This window comes from Haliotis rubra, unplaced genomic scaffold (assembly GCF_003918875.1).
Source record: "Haliotis rubra isolate DU_JTF1 unplaced genomic scaffold, ASM391887v1 Scf158, whole genome shotgun sequence".
Lineage (NCBI taxonomy): Eukaryota > Metazoa > Mollusca > Gastropoda > Lepetellida > Haliotidae > Haliotis > Haliotis rubra.
Window position 1 is genome coordinate 903,809 of NW_025765536.1, and position 24,487 is coordinate 928,295.

General features: G+C 40.4%; 1 protein-coding gene across 1 annotated transcript in view; it reads left to right on the forward strand.

The window, feature by feature from the left end:
* LOC124271160 (testin-like) overlaps window positions 1-20,978 on the forward strand; it is a 77,451-nt gene extending 56,473 nt beyond the window's left edge. Inside the window, 3 exon segments of the mRNA XM_046706233.1 lie at window positions 11,046-11,258; window positions 16,037-16,195; window positions 19,236-20,978. Of these exon segments, the coding sequence (XP_046562189.1) occupies window positions 11,046-11,258; window positions 16,037-16,195; window positions 19,236-19,466 (603 nt within the window). The 3' untranslated portion in view covers window positions 19,467-20,978.
* The last annotated feature ends 3,509 nt before the right edge of the window (window positions 20,979-24,487 follow it).

Genomic DNA, 24,487 nt, shown 5'->3' on the forward strand with positions numbered 1-24,487 from the left:
TCAACCAAGGTCTGTTCAAGTGCACTCTTTGAGATGTATTTATGAATATATCTAACATAAATATAACAATTTTATGAAAATATAATACATTCAGATAATATTTTATTTGACATGAAAGCTCTCACATAAGTTATGAAAGTGAAACTCCAGACACAACTAAACCAGACAGCTCTTTATCAGTTTTAGTTAAAAGTACCACACATGTATTTCTATATCAGACAGATCCTCCTTAAATATCACCTTCCTAGATGAGACCTCTCCTTCCCAGATCTGATCAACCTAGATCAAACATCCTAGATCAAACATCTCCTTCCTAGATCAGACCCCTCCTTCCTAGATCAGACAACTACTTCCTAGATCAGACCTCTCCTTCATAGATCAGACATCTCCTTCATAGATCAGACAACAAGTTCCTAGATCAGACCTCTCCTTCCTAGATCAGACATCTCCTTCCTAGGTCAGACAACAACTTCCTAGATCAGACATCTCCTTCCTAGGTCAGACAACAACTTCCTAGATCATACCTGTCCCTCCTAGATCAGACAACAAGTTCCTAGATCAGACCTCTCCTTCCTAGATCAGACCTCTCCTTCCTAGATCATACCTGTCCCTCCTAGATCAGACAACAAGTTCCTAGATCAGACATCTCCTTCCTAGATCAGACCTCTCCTTCCTAGATCATACCTGTCCTTCCTAGATCAGACAACCACTTCCTAGATCAGACCTCTAATTCCTAGATCAGACATCTCCTTTCTAAATTAGACAACTACTTCCTAGATCAGGCAACTACTTCCTAGATCAGACCTATCCTTCCTAGATCAGACCTCTCCTTCCTAGATCAGACAACTACTTCCTAGATCAGACAACAACTTCCTAGATCAGACCTCTCCTTCCTAGATCAGACCTGTACTTCCTAGATCAGACATCTCCTTTCTAAATTAGACAACTACTTCCTAGATCAGGGAACTACTTCCTAGATCAGACCTATCCTTCCTAGATCAGACCTCTCCTTCCTAGATCAGAGCTCTCATTCCTAGATCAGACATCTCCTTTCTAAATTAGACAACTATTTCCTAGATCAGGCAACTACTTCCTAGATCAGACCTATCCTTCCTAGATCAGACCTGTCCTTCCTAGATCAGACCTCTCCTTCCTAGATCAGACATCTCCTTCCTAGATCAGGCAACTGCTTCCTAGATCAGACCTCTCCTTCCTAGATCAGACCTCTCCTTCCTAGATCAGACCTCTCCTTCCTTGATCAGACATCTCCTTCCTAAATCAGACAACTACTTCCTAGATCAGGCAACTACTTCCTAGATCAGACCTCTCCTTCCTAGATCAGACAACTACTTCCTAGATGAGACCTCTCCTTCCTAGATCAGACATCTCCTTCCTTGACTGGGCAACTACTTCCTAGATTAGAGATCTCCTTCCTAGATCAGACTTCTCCTTCCTTGATCAGACCTCTCCTTCCTAGATCAGACCTCTCCTTCCTTGATCAGACAACTACTTCTTAGATCAGACAACTACTTCCTAGACCAGACCTCTCCTTCCTTGATCGGACAACTGCTTCCTAGATCAGATCTCTCCTTCCTAGATCAGACCTCTCCTTCCTGGATGAGACTTCTCCTTCCTACATCAGACCTCTCCTCCCTAGAACAGACCTCTTCTTCCTAGATCAGACTACTTCCTAGATCAGACCTCTCCTTCCTAGATCAGACATCTCCTTCCTTGACTGGGCAGTCATCTCCTTCCTAGGTCAGATAACAACTTTCTAGATCATACCTGTCCTTCCTAGATCAGACAACAACGTCCTAGATCAGACCCCTCATTTGCTAGATCAGACATCTCCTTCCTAGATCAGACAAGTACTTCCTAGATCAGGCAACTACTTCCTAAATGAGACCTCTCCTTCCTAGATCAGACATCTCCTTCCTAGATCAGGCAACTACATCCTAGATCAGACATCTCCTTCATAGATCAGACAACTACTTCCTAGATCAGACCTCTCCTTCCTAGATCGGACCTCTTCTTCCTTGATTGGGCAACTACTTCCTCGATTAGAGATCTCCTTCCTAGACCAGACCTCTTCTTCCTTGATCGGACAACTACTTCCTAGATCAGACCTCTCCTTCCTAGATCAGACCTCTCCTTTCTAAATCAGAACTCTCCTTCCTGGATGAGACTTCTCCTTCCTACATCAGACCTCTCCTCCCTAGAACAGACCTCTTCTTCCTAGATCAGACTACTTCCTAGATCAGACCTCTCCTTCCTAGATCAGACATCTCCTTCCTTGACTGGGCAGTCATCTCCTTCCTAGGTCAGATAACAACTTTCTAGATCATACCTGTCCTTCCTAGATCAGACAACAACGTCCTAGATCAGACCTCTCATTGCTAGATCAGACATCTCCTTCCTAGATCAGACAAGTACTTCCTAGATCAGGCAACTACTTCCTAGATCAGACGTCTCCTTCCTAGATCAGACATCTCCTTCCTAGATCAGGCAACTACATCCTAGATCAGACCTCTCCTTCCTAGAACAGACCTCTTCTTCCTAGAACAGACCTCTCCTTCCTAGTTCAGACCTCTCCTTCCTAGATCGGACCTCTTCTTCCTTGATTGAGCAACTACTTCCTCGATTAGAGATCTCCTTCCTAGACCAGACCTCTTCTTCCTTGATCGGACAACTACTTCCTAGATCAGACCTCTTCTTCCTAGATCAGATGTCTCCTTCCTAGATCAGAAGTCTTCTTCCATGATCAGATGTCTCTTTCCTAGATCAGACCTCCCAAAATAGACCAGATGCCTGAGAAAAGGTCTATCTTGAAAAAGTTGTCATTTAGCTATGGAGATTTTGCCAGTGTCAAGTTAAATCTACACATGACTTTGGAGTATGAGTATTTTCTACATTATAAGAATGAAGTCTAGCCAGCTCTATTGCATTTACATTGTGTAATAAAGATTTCATAAACTCTATGTCTAAACTCCCCGAGAAACAGACTGGCATCAGTCCAGTGTCAGATGTATGAACATGCATGAACACCCACACAATCCCGGGCATGAAACAAACATCTATCAAACACCCACAACAACCTCATCCAGTGAGTCCCAGCAGCAGATTCTATCTCCCTTCACTTCCTGTGTACATGTACAGAGATTATCCTAGTTGTAGGTGTCGGCTGTGGTTATCACAATGATTGTCACATCATCTCCGTCATCAACTGTTGTCAGGAAAGTAGTATTAGTGTTGCAGAACCAGTTGTGGAGATGGAGTTGTTAGATTTTCTCTCACAACTATTGCCTAGACTAATGCTTAGTCAATGAATATATATCATTTTGATAGTAACAAATAAACCCATTTATTATAATTATAAATTGACAAGGAGCCCAGTGAGTTGACAGATTCCTGAATCTGGGAAAATCTAGACTTGCTTTATTTAGGGCTTTAGCATTGCAGGGAGGGCTAGGCATTAGGGAAAGTAATGTGGTTCAGGGACTGTGAGACAGACTAAAGTATTGCCCTGCAGGATGTGATTAGCTGGGGATGCGGGTAAACATGTCCTCACTCATAGCTTGGGTGCGGCCTTCCCCATGTGACCACTACGTGATTAACACACTTACCACAATATCAAATCATGTCAGAAACAGGAAAATGTGATTTGCTGGTAGGGCAATTCAGGAAATGATTAGAGAATAATTGGAATGTATGCAAATTACACAGTAAAAAGCATGTCACTGTTAATCTTCAGGGAACCATTTAAAATTGCTAGTGTACTCCGGTACTGTGGAGCATGTAAAATCACTTGCCCTGATAATGTTTCCACTATACCGGCCGATTTTCTTGTTAATATTTTAAATAAATAGCATTGGAAAGTCAACTGGACACCGGTACAGCGTGATATATAAATTTGCTTGCCAGACAGAAAAAAACCACTGGACTTGGACTGCTTGGGAATCTTCTCATACCTTCAGTGTAACTCTGGGCTCCTTTATTGCTCCACGGATACATACTGACAGATTCTGACAGTCATAGACATTCAACCATTGAAACATAGAGATAAACACATAATAAAGAGCGGGTATACATAGGTATCTACACATGATGAAGTGGTATACATAGGTATCTACACATGATGAAGTGGTATACATAGGTATCTACACATGATGAAGTGGTATACATAGGTATGTACACATGATGAAGTGGTATACATAGGTATGTACACATGATGAAGTGGTATACATAGGTATCTACACATGATGAAGTGGTATACATAGGTATCTACACATGATGAAGTGGTATACATAGGTATCTACACATGATGAAGTGGTATACATAGGTATGTACACATGATGAAGTGGTATACATAGGTATGTACACATGATGAAGTGGTATACATAGGTATCTACACATGATGAAGTGGTATACATAGGTATCTACACATGATGAAGTGGTATACATAGGTATCTACACATGATGAAGTGGTATACATAGGTATCTACACATGATGAAGTGGTATACATAGGTATGTACACATGATGAAGTCGTATACATAGGTATCTACACATGATGAAGTGGTATACATAGGTATGTACACATGATGAAGTGGTCATATATAGGTATATACACATGATGAAGGTGGTATACATTGGTATATACACATGATGAAGGATATACAGAGGTATGCACACATGATGAAACAGGTATACACACATGATGAAGGGTGTATATATTGCATATAATATACACACGTTGAAGTTGGTATACACAGGTCAATACACATGATGAAGCAGGTATACAGTATTTATACGTGTTAGAGCAGGTTATGCATACAGTCATGCAGGGAATACTGTACTCTTTCTGTTCTGCAAAACACGAATTATTTCATGAAATATATCAAGTAAACTGAACATAATCACTTAAACCTTCACGAGAACATGCTACTTCACTCATTAAGAACAGCATATGCTTGTTATCATACCACCAGGTCTCTTGTAAAAACACCTGCATCTTTATCTTTACAAGTATCTAGTATTGCACTAAACCTTAGCCGGTGTTAAAAATAAGCCATTCCTTCTGACAGCGTATCTCTAGACAAAGATAGCACGTCTCTATCGTAGTTTACATCAGAGGAGAATTTAGAATGTGGTTTCATCTTTGGTCTTGCTTGCAGCCTATGTATAGAACTAGTTCATGTGAAAATAGCCTGGAAATATTTGCCAATCTCTGCATAGAGTTATTGACAGTGGTATTCAGTTATAGAGTTTGGTTGGTTCCTGTTTGCCTTAGAGACTTCAGGCATTATTTCAAGCTGTTGATGTATTCATTGTGGATCTGTAGCAGGTGTGAAGATTCGTGCTATCAATTACTGGTACATCTTTTTTAACTTGCTCTTCATAAATCAACAAACAATACGATGTCGATATTTTTCAAGTGGGAAAGAATAACTCAGGTAGTTATACTTAAAAAGTTTTATTTAATAATTCCAGGAACGAATACATATCTGGGACAATAGGCAGTTGAAATGCGATTGTGTGAATAACTGTTATAAAATAACTGAAAAAAAGTCAAGAAACACATTTCCAAATGGATTTGTTGGTTTGACTGGATTCAGCTCATGGTTTGCCAAATAGGGATATGGATAGACAAAACCAGACATTAGACCTGCACTGACACCTGTGGTTTATAGATTACCGGTTCAAGAATCTTCCCCTGCTGAATGAAATACTGGGTTTTCCGCTCCATCTGCTGATCATGTGACAAGGAAAAGGCTACAGGACAAAATGGCTGCTGTCGACATGCTGTGCTTACTGATAGAGTATGGGAGCTGGGTGATGTGTCTCGACCTGGGTCTTCATGTATCTGCTACATGGAAGACATTTTGTAAGGATTGTGCAGGGTTCCCAAAAGACCTTGGAAAACCTGGAAATTTCACACCCCATTTTTCAGTCTGGGAAAAATCATGGAATTTGGAAAAAATGGATGAAATCATTGAATAATCTTGGGGTTTTTTTCTAACAAAACTGTACATCTTAACAGTACTACAAGGGCTATGGCAGCCATCAACATATTGGTTTTATGTCTATAAAGATGGTTAAAGAGGAAAAGGAATATTGCTCCACTTGATGTTTCATGTTTATTATGTTATAACGAGGTGTGAATGAACAGCTGTAAGGGGGATGGGAGGCCGTATTTAGATACTGTTATATTTCAGACACTGTAATAAATGTTTAGAGATATCAAAATACCCTAGGACATGGTTGTGTCTGGAAAAAGCAATATTTGTTTTGAAAAATCATGGAGAAAATGTGCATACCCAAAATGTGAGAACTCTGTTGTGTGTCAATTGTCATGGGATCAGCAGCAGCGAGAACCAGAGATGACATTGTCTGACATACTGAGTATTTCGTACTTATCCCAAATATGAACATCAGAATATGATAACAACCAATATTTTATCAAATTATGATGGCCTCACTGAGTTATTCAAATAAACTCTGTAACCTTGAAGATCTGACAGTTCCATGCCCTGATGATGTATCCAAACCGGAGGTGTTATCAATGTAACACAGGTGTGCTCAGCATTACTAGCTGCTTCCAGTAGAACACATATGGAACATATAGGTGTGCATCTCCCCCTGAGAATGTGCAGTGTTTTCATGTGCAGTTCATATGCAGTCACAACCTGCCTGGAATGTCTGATCGTAGCACTGATGGAAACCACCACACACATGCAGGGTTGGAACAGCACCTTGCAGTACATCATACTGAAGCAGTTTTAGGGAAATATTATGTAACACATAAGGCATAAAAAACATTGTGTGAGGGTTTAGAGATGGTCCAGAATACACCGGAGCGATGGAGTTGTGATGGATGTAGATGGAAGTATGTGATGAGGAGCTGACGTAGGTAAATGGAGTGTAAATAGGAATGTAATAGGAATATAAACTATCATCCACTACTTGTGATCTCCTTCAGTCTACAGAGATGTATCATCTAATGATCCTTGTTTAGTCTTATGAAAAACTTGCGGTTAATTTCATGGCTAGTATATTACCAAGCTGGATTTTCCTTTAGATAATTATGTGAAAATAAAGACTTCGCCAACCAAACAACCTTTTCTTTGAAATCTGATTCTTGAACCTGTCTCATTTTGATTTTTTCTCAAAGGTTGGAAGATAAATGGTGCTTGGATTCTTAGATTAGCTGTTCTCGAAAAAGATATCTATGGCAACAAAAACTTGATGACTTTTGTGCCATTGACAGAGACCAGAGACACTTCTAACCCCTATATCAGCTGAGGGATGTGTGTGTATGACATAACTGTTTTGTGTTGTTGATCACCCTGGGGTTGAACTCCCTGGAGGTTGTGTGCAGAAAATAGTAGCAATATATCATTGTCTGGGAGTTGTTTTATGGGTACTGGTAGGTATATGAAAGATATTCTTGGAAATATTTTGCAGTCATTATCATGTTTGGCATTGCCCACATACAGCCTCGAGTACTCAGTTGGATTTCAGATTTCAGCTGTGAACCTTCATCAGAAGTATCAAAGTGTGTATAGTTCAAAATGGTTTCAACTGATCAGAATCCTGTAATTATAAATGAAATGTTTAAAATCTAAAGTGTATTATCAGTGTAGGAAAGATAGCCCGTCCCAACGTCCGAGACGGGTGAATTTTGTGGAGGACGGGTTAAAAAAAATATCTAGTCCGTCCTCATGTCGGGTCAATTTTAGCAAACCAATGACTTATATATAATGATTACAACCTTTTTGAATATTTACTGCCGAAGGCGTTAATTTTATATTTGGAGGACAGGCTAGATTTTGGCAGGACTGGTAAAAAAATTTGACCTGCCAGTCCTTTGGACAGGCTAGATTTTCTACATCTTTCCTACACTGGTATTATTTCTTCATTTTTTTTCAAAGGAATGCCTGATTGACTGCTCGTTGTTATTAATTAATAAGCTGCCAATAACATACACGGGTAAAAGGTTCAGTTACCACGATGATACAAATAATAAATCAACAATACTATTCAGAATGTTTAGATTATATAATTCTGTAAACAATGTTTATAGTGATCACAACTGTCAATAAACAAACTAGTATTTTGTTGTAGCCACTTGCTGTATATTCGTTAGTGAACATGCATATAACAAACCACAGTTGTAATTTAAAGTTATTGGTCCATTTGAGTTCATCAACAGCTATAATTTACTGCATGATACTAATAACTGATTTAAATTCATTCAGTTCAAGTTTGTCTGTGAAACAAGGACATTGTTGGTGAGTTCCATATTTAAAAAATGTTTAGAATATCTAATTGAGGCTTCCACTCAAAGTAGCACAATTAGTATACTCTTTACTCCACCCACAAGCTTGTACATTAACATGTGTTCTGAAACACCTTTGATCTCTGACATATATATATCATCAGCTGCCTAAAGTATCTGGACCACATTCACTTAAATATGTTGTGTAAATACATCAATAATAATCATAATATTTACCTACACTAATCTTTCTGTATCATTTACAAGAGGGATAAACTTTCATATCATGTTTACCGATCCCTGGTAATCTTTCCATCTCTGTGATTGACAGGGTCCAGTGTCAAGTCTTGTCAATAACAATAGATGGGTGAATGATAAGCAGTTATATGTGTGGAAAAGAGATATCATACACACAGACAATTGAAATATATAGCGACAGTTGGCGTGGTGAGCATATCTTTGACCTTTCAACGGTTCTGATGTCTAACATGTCTGGAGATGTCAAAACAATGATAAACACACCGATAGTACTGGGTGGTCCCTATTAACTAAGGCACAAAATAAGGGAAGATGCAAGATGCTATGATCTATGTTCTATGTTCTATGTTCTATGTTCTATGTTCTATGACAACGAAACAATACTTTGTGAAATTCTTCATTTGTTGATTTTTCTATGTTTCTTTTATTTCAGAAACATGAAGAAATAATATTAACATTTTTTAAATAACTAATATTAAGTAGAGCTACAGATAACTTTTTTGGTCATTGGGTTATGTCCTCGCTTGTGTTCATCTCAATTGGGTATCCTAATTTTCCTTTGAGTAACCAAATAAATTGTACCCACCTCACTCAAAACTCAATTGGGTATTTTGTCATTTTCCATTATTTGTAAAAATATGATAAAGTTTAAATGTTATTTATATTGGATCTGTAATATGAGAAACGATAAGAAAGACTGAATGTTGCCAAGTTCATGTGTTGAAATAGAACCTCTTAATATACCTCAGTTATTTTATCTATCCACCGGTACACAAGCTAAGATTTGACATTTTTGTGTGTATGCATGTAAGATCAAATATATTGAGTATTTACAAAAATTTAAGCGTACTTGTGCGCAACAGACATGATAAGAATTGAGTTTTCACATAAGTATTTGCATAATTTACGCAGATACGCAGCTTATCTGTACCTCTGGTCATAAAAATTCTTAACAATATTCATAACTTGTTAAAGGGCACTCATTGGGACCCTTACTTGTAGTTTTCTTTGAGATGATGATGGACATATAAACAATGAATATGTGTATTAGACCCTATACTGTTCTATGAATAATATGTGCTGGTTTAGCAATAGGGTTCGTATCTAAGTGAAGTAGCTAATGACAGTTATAAGTGTAAAAGAAAACCATGTATATTTAGCATCTTCGGGTGGAGGGAGGATTTTATGACTGCCTCTATAATTTCTGTTTTTAGAATGGTGCCTTAGCATTTTCTGAATATTTTTCCTCAGGGCAGTATAGTTTTTCCCTTATATTCGTTCTTTGAAATCTTTTATCAAATGGTAATGGTTCCAAATCATTCATGCAGTAACGTTAGTGTTGGGAAACGGAAACCAAATCTACTATCGATTATCGGAGGACTTGTGGTGAACGATTATCGACTATAATCGAAATGTATACATTTTCAATGTAATCACCAATTTTAAGGGTTTTTCCCCAGGTTTTTTCTAATTAATGTTTTTTTTATAACTAATACTGTCATGCAATGAAATGCATGCTTGAATTTCAATTAAACAATAAAAGTGGTTAAAATTTTATAATGCGAAAAAGCTTTACGGTGTTGAGCGCATGTTTGTTCGTGAACATTCATCAAATTAAATGGTTAGTATACTTAATTCAAGGGTGTTATACAAAAACAACAAAATTCTGATTAATCAAAAATATTTTTTTACAATCAATAATCATTTTTAATCCTTCTTTCGATTTTTTTCGATCATCGGAACACCACTAAGTAACGTGAAAAGTATTTACATTTGCTCTTTGGAGAGAACAGGTATATAAACCTATTGATAGTATGACCATCAGATTATGATGGTGTTCAAGATTACACCCAACCAGCTGATATGTCAGCCAATTTAGTCCCAACTTTATATTATGTTGTTCGATGTATCTTTTATTGATCATAAAAGATGTGAGATAGTAATTAGTATCCCTGAATATTTGAGGATGGGACATTTGTACTATTTGTTTGTTGTAAATGAGTGGAGATATATCCTGGATATTGAAGGATGGGACATTTATCAGAACCAATGCAAATTTGCAGATGTGGTTTGCAGAACATTCCCACATCCCTACATGGTACATGGGCACACCAGGAACCTATGATTGTAGCTTGGAATCCCGCTTGCCCCAGTTTTGTTGCTAGATTTGTCAGCACCTCACCTGTGCTTGTCGGTGATTGTTAACATCTGATACTGTTTCCTTTAGGCTGTCTCCCCACATTAGGGGTGGTGGGGTAGCCTAGTGGTTAAAGCGTTCACTCATCACGCTGAAGGCCTGGGTTTGATTCCCCACATGGGTACAATGTGTGATGCCCATTTCTGGTGTCCCCCACCGTGATATTGCTGGAATATTGCTAAAAGCGGCGTAAAACCATACTCACTCACTCACTCTTCACACATTATGCTGACATGCCAATAGAACTGGAATATTGTTCAAACCTGACTCTCTCACTCTATATAATTCTCAGAATGGCATATTTACATTTCAGCGCTGTCATTCATGTAAGCTGTCAATGGAGTCCAAAACGGTGGCGGTTTGGGCGGGGCGCCTTCCTGGGGAATGCTGGCACCCACAGTGCTTCAACTGTACGACGTGCAAGGAACTGCTAGTGGACAACATCTACTTTTACAAGAGTGGCGAGGTCTACTGCGGTCGCCACTACGCAGACCTTATGTATCCCCGATGTGATGCTTGTGATGAGGTAGGCAGTCGGAGAACAGAGCGGAGGTTATGTATCTCCGGTGTGATGCTTGTGATGAGGTACGCAGGCTGAGAACAGAGCGGAGGTTATGTATCTCCGGTGTGATGCTTGTGATGAGGTAGGCAGGCTGAGAACAGAGCGGAGGTTATGTATCTCCGGTGTGATGCTTGTGATGAGGTAGGCAGGTTGAGAACAGAGCGGAGGTTATGTATCCCCGGTGTGATGCTTGTGATGAGGTAGGCAGGCTGAGAACAGAGCAGAGGTTATGTATCCCCGGTGTGATGCTTGTGATGAGGTAGGCAGGCTGAGAACAGAGCCGGAGGTTATGTATCCCGGTGTGATGCTTGTGATGAGGTAGGCAGGCTGAGAACAGAGCCGGAGGTTATGTATCCCGGTGTGATGCTTGTGATGAGGTAGGCAGTCTGAGAACAGAGCGGAGGTTATGTATCTCCGGTGTGATGCTTGTGATGAGGTACGCAGGCTGAGAACAGAGCGGAGGTTATGTATCTCCGGTGTGATGCTTGTGATGAGGTAGGCAGGTTGAGAACAGAGCTGGAGGTTATGTATCCCCGGTGTGATGCTTGTGATGAGGTAGGCAGGCTGAGAACAGAGCGGAGGTTATGTATCCCCGGTGTGATGCTTGTGATGAGGTAGGCAGGCTGAGAACAGAGCGGAGGTTATGTATCCCCGGTGTGATGCTTGTGATGAGGTAGGCAGGCTGAGAACAGAGCGGAGGTTATGTATCCCGGTGTGATGCTTGTGATGAGGTAGGCAGGCTGAGAACAGAGCGGAGGTTATGTATCCCCGGTGTGATGCTTGTGATGAGGTAGGCAGTCTGAGAACAGAGCAGAGGTTATGTATCCCCGGTGTGATGCTTGTGATGAGGTAGGCAGGCTGAGAACAGAGCCGGAGGTTATGTATCTCGGTGTGATGCTTGTGATGAGGTAGGCAGGCTGAGAACAGAGCGGAGGTTATGTATCCCGGTGTGATGCTTGTGATGAGGTAGGCAGGCTGAGAACAGAGCGGAGGTTATGTATCTCCGGTGTGATGCTTGTGATGAGGTAGGCAGGCTGAGAACAGAGCGGAGGTTATGTATCCCCGGTGTGATGCTTGTGATGAGGTAGGCAGGCTGAGAACAGAGCCGGAGGTTATGTATCCCCGTGTGATGCTTGTGATGAGGTAGGCAGGCTGAGAACAGAGCAGAGGTTATGTATCCCCGGTGTGATGCTTGTGATGAGGTAGGCAGGCTGAGAACAGAGCGGAGGTTATGTATCCCCGGTGTGATGCTTGTGATGAGGTAGGCAGGCTGAGAACAGAGCAGAGGTTATGTATCCCGGTGTGATGCTTGTGATGAGGTAGGCAGTCTGAGAACAGAGCGGAGGTTATGTATCCCCGGTGTGATGCTTGTGATGAGGTAGGCAGTCTGAGAACAGAGCGGAGGTTATGTATCCCCGGTGTGATGCTTGTGATGAGGTACGCAGGCTGAGAACAGAGCGGAGGTTATGTATCCCCGGTGTGATGCTTGTGATGAGGTAGGCAGGCTGAGAACAGAGCGGAGGTTATGAAAACCTTTCATGATTTGGGGGAGGGTAACAAATTAGATATTTTTGCTAAACTTATTGTGAGATTTGTTGGTAAAGAAACTACTCTGGCAGTTGTGACGATCAAGAAACCGAATACTTTTGATTGGTTGACAAATATATTGTGGAATATTTGGTGCAAGGAGAGTAAGTCTAATATATAGTGGTGCATTCAGCTGCAAGTTATAACACATTATTCTCCTGAAGCAGATATCTACGGAAGCGTCCTAGTGCCACAGTCTGAATTTTTTTATCTCCTAATGACGACTTACTGATCCTAGGTAGGACTTAGCTATCTCCTAATTAGGAGATAATATCTCCGGTGTGATTAGGACTTAGCTATCTCCCAACAGAGGACTTAGCTATCTCCTAATGGGAGATAGTATCTCTAATTAGTTACTATCTCCTAATTAGGTTATGATACTATCTCCTAATTAGGGTAGACTTAGCTATCTCCTAGTTAGGACTTAGCTATCTCCTAATTAGGTTACTATCTCGGTAATTAGGTGATACTTTATCTCCCTGAGGAAAGACTAAGCTATCTCCCCGTAATTAGGATGAGGTATAGCTATCTCCCTAACAGAGGGAGATTATGTATCCCGTGTGAGATAGTAACTACCGAGGGCTGAATTAGAGATAGGTTATCACCTTCAATTAGGAGATAACAACTCCTAATATTTTTGAGAAACTTATTGTGAGATTTGTGGTCCCTAATACTCTTGGAGATAGTGACGACAAGAAACCCTAATACTTTTGATAGGTTGATCAAATATAATGTGGAATATAAAGCGAAGTAATTCTAATACTGTGGCATTCAGGGCGCACATTATTCTCCTGAAGCAGATATCAGCTGGAGAAAGTAAATGTGCACACAGAAATGTGAATAAGCATTGAGTATTTGTATGGTAAATCAGAAATTACTTAGCGTTTATGGAAATATGATATGTATATTATTTTATATGTAGTGAAATAGCTCAGATGAGACTAGCAAAATATTGAATGATAGTGGCGATGATGATGATGATGATGATGATGATGATGATGATGATGATGATGATGATGGTGATGGTGGTTTGTGATGATGAAGAAAAAGACGGAAAAGTGATTATGAATTTTTTGTCTATATGATCATGATGATAAATGGATATTTTATGAACATTTTAATTAACTGATGAGGCAATGGTATTTTCATTTTCAGTTGATATTTGCACGTGAATATACGCAAGCCGAGAATCGGTCATGGCACGTCCATCACTTCTGCTGCTGGTACTGTGACTCACCACTCGCTGGGCAGCTCTACATCGCCAAGAACAACAACCCATACTGCATACTGTGCTTCGACAGGATCTTCAGCAAGGTTGGGGCTCAGAAAATATTCTGTAGTATACGACACGAAAATACTAATAGCTGTTTACGATTGTGTGATAGAGTGATTCAGGTGATGAGGATGATGTGTAAAATATTAAATCTGGACCAGACAGGCCAGTGGTTGATGTTATGAGCAGAGTCCCGGGTCAACTGAGCCTGATGACATGATCCACCAGACACCCGATCATCTGATCCACCTAGGCTGCTTCTTGCAGCAAGTACTTGAGTTGTTGTGACCTTATTGATTGAGACTCCCGATCTTTTACACCATCAACTAGGCCATCCAATCCCCAGTTGCCACTGACAGTGAGTGAGTGAGTTAAGTTTTACACCACACTCAGCAATATTCCAGCTATATGGCTGCGGTCTGTAAATAATCGAGTCTGACAAGGCAATCCAACAGCATTGCATCGATCTACGCAATCGGCATACGATGACATGTGTCAACCAAGTCAGTTAGCCTGACCACCGATCCGTTAGTCGCCTCATACTCGACGAAGCATGGGTTACTGAAGATCAATTCTAACCCGGATCTTCATGGGTCTGCCCCTGACAATATGGGTGGGGTACTGATGAGTTGTTCTCCTTGAGTCAGCACACAAACACTTCAGGCTGTAAAGACTATGAGAGATTACTGCTTATCAGATTTCGAGGTAAATGTCACACAAACATTGACATGGGGGGCTAACATGCCTGAGAGACGTACTGTCAGGGAAGGCTTAATGCTATGTGATAACATCTGTTGGTCTCTAGCAAATAAGGATAAACTTCTGATATTTGGATAACCATTTTACGATTTAGATTTGTTCATTTTCAAATGTATGTCATCTGAATCATGGGTAGACTGAAGCTGTGGGTTGTCAGGAAATGACACATCACATGGGCACCTACATGTAACTGAAAACCTGGCTAGTCTCTAACAAGCATACCATTACATTTTACTGAATCCCTGGCTAGCCACTACCAAGCATATCATTACATTTCCTTGAAACTCCTGGCTAGACATCAGAAAACATACCTTCTTCAGTGAGATATTCAAAAGGAATGGCACAGAAATTATCACAAGTTAAGGAGCGACACCAATGCAGCAAGGAAGGTTTAGGAACTGACACAGTCATCTGCGATGTCTATCAAGCATGCATGAAGTTCATTTTCAGAACAAAATGTGCTCATTTATGTTTTTGATCAATAACTTCAAGTGTAAAAATCCTTAAATTTGCTTTTGTGGAAAGGAAAATCTGTTTACCATACAAAATACTTAAGGCTCCCTTAGAAATGAACCTTGTTTTACTGTCAGACATGTAAGGGGTAATGGTGAATGTCAACCTTGAAGACCTGGGGCCGTATTTAAAAAAAATTCTCAGAAATTTCTTAAGGATACTCTTAAGTCGCTAAGAAAATTCTCAGCTAAGAGTTACACTTAAAAGTGTAGTTATAATGACTCTGAGCGTAACTCTTAGCTAAGAGGAATAGGAAACTCTGAGTAACTCTTAGAAACTGACATTGGTGCGAAACCAGGGATTCCCTGTGCTTTATATTTAGAATTTAAAGCACTCTTCCGTTTTGGAGGCTTAAAATTTATATCCGCGTGACAGTCACATGATGTAAACAAGCAGAGCGTGACAAAATATTGAATGATAGTGGCGATGATGATGATGATGATGATGATGATGATGATGATGATGATGATGATGGTGGTGGTGGTTTGTGATGATGAAGAAAAAGACGGAAAAGTGATTATGAATTTTTTGTCTATATGATCATGATGATAAATGGATATTTTATGAACATTTTAATTAACTGATGAGGCAATGGTATTTTCATTTTCAGTTGATATTTGCACGTGAATATACGCAAGCCGAGAATCGGTCATGGCACGTCCATCACTTCTGCTGCTGGTACTGTGACTCACCACTCGCTGGGCAGCGCTACATCGCCAAGAACAACAACCCATACTGCATACTGTGCTTCGACAGGATCTTCAGCAAGGTTGGGGCTCAGAAAATATTCTGTAGTATACGACACGAAAATACTAATAGCTGTTTACGATTGTGTGATAGAGTGATTCAGGTGATGAGGATGATGTGTAAAATATTAAATCTGGACCAGACAGGCCAGTGGTTGATGTTATGAGCAGAGTCCCGGGTCAACTGAGCCTGATGACATGATCCACCAGACACCCGATCATCTGATCCACCTAGGCTGCTTCTTGCAGCAAGTACTTGAGTTGTTGTGACCTTATTGATTGAGACTCCCGATCTTTTACACCATCAACTAGGCCATCCAATCCCCAGTTGCCACTGACAGTGAGTGAGTGAGTTAAGTTTTACACCACACTCAGCAATATTCCAGCTATATGGCTGCGGTCTGTAAATAATCGAGTCTGGACAAGGCAATCCAACAGCATTGCATCGATCTACGCAATCGGCATACGATGACATGTGTCAACCAAGTCAGTTAGCCTGACCACCCGATCCCGTTAGTCGCCTCTTACGACAAGCATGGGTTACTGAAGATCAATTCTAACCCGGATCTTCATGGGTCTGCCCCTGACAATATGGGTGGGGTACTGATGAGTTGTTCTCCTTGAGTCAGCACACAAACACTTCAGGCTGTAAAGACTATGAGAGATTACTGCTTATCAGATTTCCGAGGTAAATGTCACACAAACATTGACATGGGGGCTAACATGCCTGAGACGTACTGTCAGGGAAGGCTTAATGCTATGTGATAACATCTGTTGGTCTCTAGCAAATAAGGATAAACTTCTGATATTTGGATAACCATTTTACGATTTAGATTTGTTCATTTTCAAATGTATGTCATCTGAATCATGGGTAGACTGAAGCTGTGGGTTGTCAGGAAATGACACATCACATGGGCACCTACATGTAACTGAAAACCTGGCTAGTCTCTAACAAGCATACCATTACATTTTACTGAATCCCTGGCTAGCCACTACCAAGCATATCATTACATTTCCTTGAAACTCCTGGCTAGACATCAGAAAACATACCTTCTTCAGTGAGATATTCAAAAGGAATGGCACAGAAATTATCACAAGTTAAGGAGCGACACCAATGCAGCAAGGAAGGTTTAGGAACTGACACAGTCATCTGCGATGTCTATCAAGCATGCATGAAGTTCATTTTCAGAACAAAATGTGCTCATTTATGTTTTTGATCAATAACTTCAAGTGTAAAAATCCTTAAATTTGCTTTTGTGGAAAGGAAAATCTGTTTACCATACAAAATACTTAAGGCTCCCTTAGAAATGAACCTTGTTTTACTGTCAGACATGTAAGGGGTAATGGTGAATGTCAACCTTGAAGACCTGGAAGGTTCTGCAGTATCCCAGGTTAACTTGTTACAATTCTGACTAGTGGTGCAGTCAGTCCAGATCGTCAGTCAGAGTTCCTGGAAGGTTCTGCAGTACCCCAGGTTAACTTGTTACAATTCTGACTAGTGGTGCAGTCAGTCCAGATCGTCAGTCAGAGTCCCTGGAAGGTTCTGTAGTACCCCAGGTTAACTTGTTACAATTCTGACTAGTGGTGCAGTCAGTCCAGATAGTCAGTCAGAGTTCCTGGAAGGTTCTGCAGTACCCCAGGTTAACTTGTTACAATTCTGACTAGTGGTGCAGTCAGCCCAGGGCCCCGTTCCTCAAAGCGATCGTAGCGCTACGACAGTCGTAACCCTATGTTAAAGTATGGGAGTTACAATCATCTTAGCGCTACGATCGCTTTGAGGAACGGGGCCCAGATCGTCAGTCAGAGTTCCTGGAAGGTTCTTCAGTATCCCAGGTCAACTTGTTACAATTCTGACTAGTGGTTCAGTCAGTCCAGATCGTCAGTCAGAGTTCCTGGAAGGTTCTGCAGTATCCCAGGTTAACTTGTTACAATTCTGACTAGTGGTTCAGTCAGTCCAGATAGTCAGTCAGAGTTCAGTCCAGATAGAGTTATCTCCCCAGACAGTGATGGTGTGGATAGCTCTGCATGTTGAACCAGGAGTAAACTTTTGATGATGAACCAGTAACTCTTGTGTTCCTGTTGAGTTTGTAAGTAGTGGGTTTTGCAATCGCTGGAATTGCACAGGTTCAATATCCCATGTGAGCAACCGTTTATTGTTGAAGCCGGCATGGACATTGCTTCTTTGTTGCTTGAAGTTGCTCAAAGCCTTTTTCCCCACCTGTGAACAAGGGTGGTGCTTAGTATCACATGGAGACTGTCAATATGGGGATTGGGTGGTTAGGCTCTGTGGTAGCATGTTCATACTATCAACCACTGGTGTATCTATTGCAGTCTCACTCATCTGAATAGCTCCGACTTGACTAATTAGCCTGACGTGAGGGAATGTTTCCCATCTTATTGTCCACTGATATTTTCCAGACTGATTATATGCAAGACATATATGTGATATATAGTAAAAAACATTTATAACCAACACACTTATAATGAACTGACAGATATAACTGATGGATGAAATTGTTGTTTTTTGAAGAAGTATTTTTTCCCATGGCCTTTTTTGTAGTCCAAATGAGTATAACGAACTAACATTGCAACAAACTAAAAGAAGTAGTCCCTTTGAGTTCATTTTAAGTATATTTTGCTGTAGTGGAATATTGCTTAGATTTATTCCCTCTCAGCATATCAGTTTGTTGACTATGTTATTGCTGAAATGTATAAACCCTTTTACATTCCATCTTCAATTTGTTTAATCTGATGTTGTCACCTCATGTTGTCACCGCTTGTTGTCAACTGATATTATCACCTCATATTGTCACCTCTTGTTGTCACCTCATATTGTCACCTCTTGTTGTCACCGCTTGTTGTCAACTGATATTGTCACCTCATATTGTCACTTCATGTTGTCACTTCTTGTTGTCACTGCTTGTTGTCACCTCATATTGTCTCCTCATACCTCATATTGTCACCTCTTGTTGTCACCTCATATTGTCACCTCTTGTTGTCACCTCATACCTCATATTGTCACCTCTTGTTGTCACCTCATATTGTCACCTTGTCTCCTTCCAGGTGTGTAATACTTGTCAGCGTCCCATCACCGCCGACTCCCCCGGCATGAACCACGGCGACCTCCACTGGCACGCCTGCCCTCACTGCTTCAGCTGTAGTCTGTGTGGCCGCAGCCTCATGAACAACCAGTTCCTCCTCCGCGAGGGCAAGCTCTACTGCAGCGCCGAGTGCAGGCAGAGGCATATCATGTACCCCAACGCCTCCTATGCCAAACATCTGGCGTCGTCATGAACATGTCCTTAAAACTGATCGGCCATCACTGATTGGACCATATACTGCTTCCTTGTCTGTCATTGGATGATTTGAAGGTTGATTGTGGTGACCAGTGAAAATGTTTGACATATATTTATGAGTTAGTGTCAGTATAGGATTGGATAGTTTAAAGGAACGGTGTGTGGAGATTGTATTTGGATGTTCAAATGTGTCTAGGAACACAAAGGGATCCGGAGCCATTAGGATGCAGTCTGTGAACATCTTCGGGCTTGTACTGATATGTGGAGGCATTCTTGTGCTCATCATCAGCTCACTGCTTGTAGGATTCATTCAGTTAACATCATCAAGATTTCTGCCATCAAGAATCATCTCAATGGATGTGAACATTATCAACAGCATGCTATCAAGAATCCAGGTGTTGTTAAACATCACCAACATCGCTGCTATGAAGATTCATCATGATCCTGATATTGTCATTGAGCATAATCAAGAGATACATAGAGAAGCATGTCCGACCTAGATCATCTCCTTACCAGTGAGATATATGGAGGAGCAGGTTTGGTCAGTAGACATTGTAAAACTCACTGCTTTAAAGATATACTCATGGAAACGAATCAGGGAACACCTGAAAGTACAAGTGTTCCTTTTTCCTTTTCCAGGTTTCTTCACAAGCTGTTGCACTGTGAGTGAAATTCGGGAAAAGAATAAAGGAACACTTGTACTTTCAGGTGTTCCCTTATTTGTTTCCATGAGTATATGTTGTCAATGGTCCTCATGTCTCAATTTCACTGACCTCTATGTTGTGAGAAATACAAGAAATATTTTATTAATATATTATGCCATTTCTAGTTTGTTAGTATTCATGATAATCATTGACGCTATTACACAGTTGGTACAACAGATTAATCAGTACTGCAAAGGACAGGTTTTGAAAATCACTTTCATGAGGGGATTCAAAATCTGTATGTGCCATGTGAAGCAATGACTTTGTCAATACAAAAGGTATAACCAGCCAACTCTTACATCAGAGCAGGAGAAATATTGATTTTCCTGCAATTATTCTTTCTTTAACATTGTCATTGTTTTACCAGCAAAGCATTAATCACATTGTGCCTTCCTCAGCTTGTACGGATGGACAATCGTATATATTGATGTTGCCTTCCTCGTCAGCATTTCCCCTGTCTCTAGGCCTAATGGCCTCAGTCCTGATGTGTCAAGCACAAACTGTCCATGTACATACATGTCCTGCTGTGTCAAGCACAAACTGTCCATGTACATACATGTCCTGCTGTGTTCTCCTTGTTAGTTAGTCTGTCTGCTATTGCCTGGAGATGTACAACATGTTTTCATTGCAACTGTGAAATTTTTCATGGAACATGAGGTATATGTGGCATTCTTAAAGTATTTCATATGATCTGCATTATCATTATTGCCAACCTATGAGGGAATCAATGATTGCCAACCCATGAAATCAATGATTGCCAACCTGTGGGGATCTCTGTGATTGCCAGCCTTTGAGTTCCTCCTTGAATGCAAACCTATAAGGACCTTGGTGATTGCCAACCAGTGAAGATTTCCTTAATTGCCAATCTGTGGGGCTCTTTGTGATTGCCAACCTGTAAGGACATCTGTGATTCCCAACCTGTGAGGACCACCATGATTTTCAATCTGTGAAGACCACCATGATTGCCAATCAGTGGGGATCTCTGTGATTGCCAACCTGTGAGGACCTCCACGATTGCCAATCTGTGAAGACCTCCATGATTGCCAATCAGTGGGGATCTCTGTGATTGCCAACCTGTGGGGACCTCCATGATTGCCAATCTGTGAAGACCTCCATCATTGCCAATCAGTGGGGATCTCTGTGATTGCCAACCTGTGAGGACCTCCATGATTGCCAATCTGTGAAAACCTCCATGATTGCCAATCAGTGGGGATCTCTGTGATTGCCAACCTGTGAAGACCTCTGTGATTGCCAATCTGTGAAGACCTCCATGATTGCCAATCAGTGGGGATCTGTGATTGCCAACCTGTGAGGACCTCCATGACTGCCAACCTGTGATGACCTCTTTGATTGCCAATCTATGGGGATCTCCACGATTGCCAACCTATGAGGACCTCCATGATTGCCAACTAGTGAGGACATCTGTGAAGACCTCCTTGAATGCCAGCTTGTGAGGACCTCCACGATTGCCAACCTGTGAGGACATCTGTGATTGCCAACCTATAAGGACCTCTTTGCCAATCTGTGAGTTCCTCTTTGATTGCCAACCTGTGAGGACCTCCATGATTGTAATCAGACAGGTCATGGTATGAGAGTTGGTGTTGTGGTAGCACATGCATCCAGGAAATCCCTTGTGGATGAGATTCCAGTATCAGATCAGTCATGCAAACAAAATGAAAATGTGTATAGTTCCTGAACCCAGTCATTGTGAGAATATAGCCAGTGCCTGTGGGTGTAGTAGATCTGTGTGCGGTGGTTTCTCTCAGTGTAGATGACCTGAGGAGATACAGTCAAAGGCTTGTCCAAACAACAAAAAACACAATTCTGTCCTTAAACAACATTAATATTTTTAAATATAATCAAAGTCTTGATTCCGATCATTGTGGGTTAGTTTTCCTGTCTTCTGTGGAATGATGTCAATTTGAAAGATTTCAATAAATGGCCTGAAGAAATCAGTGAAATATTGGGATGAAATAAAACATAATTTGTATCAAAGCAAATATATTCCTCTATGACATTAGTACCTGAGTGAATTATTTGGGAAACTCCATTCTTGTAGCTGCTGTGGATGACTGTATTTCCTCAGTTTGTAGCACTGAAGTGAAGCATTCTGTGATATTTAGTAAGACTTTCTTCCATTGTTCTCTATTATAACCACATGTTGTAGAGCTTCGGTTGTCCTGCTATGGAAGATCATGAATATACTCAATAGACAGTAGTGGAAGATGTATATATGTTTGGGTTGTTGATCCCTAATGCAGCAAGCTGGCTCATCTATAAGGGCAGATTCATTCTTAAATATATTTGTGAAATGTTTTCATGGTAATAAGACCATTGTCATTATTTTCTGAACATATTTATTTATTTTTACTAATCTTAAAATGTGTTCATTCCTATCTGTACTTATAAGGCATGTTTTTAAATATGTTTTTTAACTTATTTAATAATTCACATTTTCATCTTTGTACAGTGGTGTAAGGAATTATAGCACTTAAATATAGTCTGTTTCAGTGTAAATGTAGTGCACGCTCATCCACAATGTAACTGGAAGCAAGTCGATTCGGTTCAATTCACTGTCATAGTTTTGAAATATTAAGTGAAGTAAAATTATTTGTTACAAGTCCCCTTTATAGATTATCCAGGTCATTACTTAGAACTGCAGGACAAGAGATAAAAGTCTTTAGATTAACTCAGTATATTGGAGGATTATTTGTGCCTACATAGGAGCTGTCACACATTTTCCTTTATGTGATTTGTGACCAAAGGATGTTGATTTCAGACGATTTGCAAACTACTTCAGCCCACTCCCAGTAATCTGTGCGAGTATGGCATCTTTGGTAGATCCTAAGACGTTCAGATGGAGGAGCTGCTACATGACCTTCCTTCCCCCAACCAAGCACCGTTATCAGTGAAAGAAAACACCTTCTATCACCATTTTTCATTCTGAATGATATAATTATAACCAGCAAACAAAAAAATTCAATATCTAAACATTGTAAACAAAAGGAATTTTTGTCCTGAAATAAGTAAAATAGAGGTATGAAATAAACTAATTGTCCGTCACCAATTGTTTTTGAAAATGTAACATTTCATCCTTGTACAAGAGCATTTTGTAGTATCCTCATCCATCTGATTAAAAGGTACATTTGCAGGTAAGGACAATTGTCAGTTATGGTGCATGCAGTTATCCAGTCCTGAGTAATACGTAGTCTTAAATATTGTCTAGAAGGCACGTGTAACCAGAACAACCAGAAGATATCTGAACCTTCCCCACGCGCCTTGTCACTGTTATTTAGACACCTTACCTCCACTGTAGATAGTAAACTAATATATTCTATACTCAAACTATAAATATGCCTTAGAATCTGGTGCCAAACTCTTCAGAGATTTTTCACTTGTACAAATTTAATTTTATGCTTAATAAACAACTTTTTTGTAACGTGTGGTGTTTTTGTGATCTTCAGCGAGCTCATTACTTGTTGGGGTTGATGACACCATCATGTAACCCGTATAGATCTGGGTTCAAATTGTTTTTAAGCAACTCATGCTTGTCACAAGGTGAATAATGGGATTGGGTGGTCAGGCTTGCTGACTTGGTTGAAGCATGCTGTCATATCAATGCGGCATGGTATATCACTATAGTATCTAGGAATATCCAGGTTAGAATTGGTCTTCAGTAACTGATGCTTGTCATAAGAGGCAACTAATGGGATCGGGTGGTCAGGCTCGCTAACTTGGTTGACACATGTCATAGATTCTTAATTGCGTAGATCTATGCTCATGCTGTTGATCACTGGATTGTCGATTGTCCAGACTCAATTATTTACAGACTGCCGCCATATATAGATGGAATATTGCGGAGCGGTGTTAAATAATAAACGACAGAAAGGTGAATATTAAACCAAGGAATTCCCCACTTTGCATTCAACTGTTGAGTTGTATTATGCTGACACTCTTGCTGTATCTGGGCAGCTTGTAGATCCAGTCAGACTGTTTGGGCAATCAGCCGCTTGACTCCTGGCTTCTGGCTGAATCATGTGACATGTGACGTCTTGCTAGCCCAGAATATGTCAGTCAGCAGATGGGTACCTTTTAGGATCAGCAGGGGATGCAAGAGAAAGCTTTCAGTCACATCATCAGGCTCAGTGTATGTGCACTCCTTGGGGCTGAGAATGAAATTGGAGTTACCACTTTTTCAAACAGCAGGGTAATAATGTAGATCTGTAAGTGTCAAGTAAGTCAATGAAATATGCGCCTTAGTTGTGCATGGCATATTTATTATACTACTGCAATCAATAATAATCAAACACTAAAA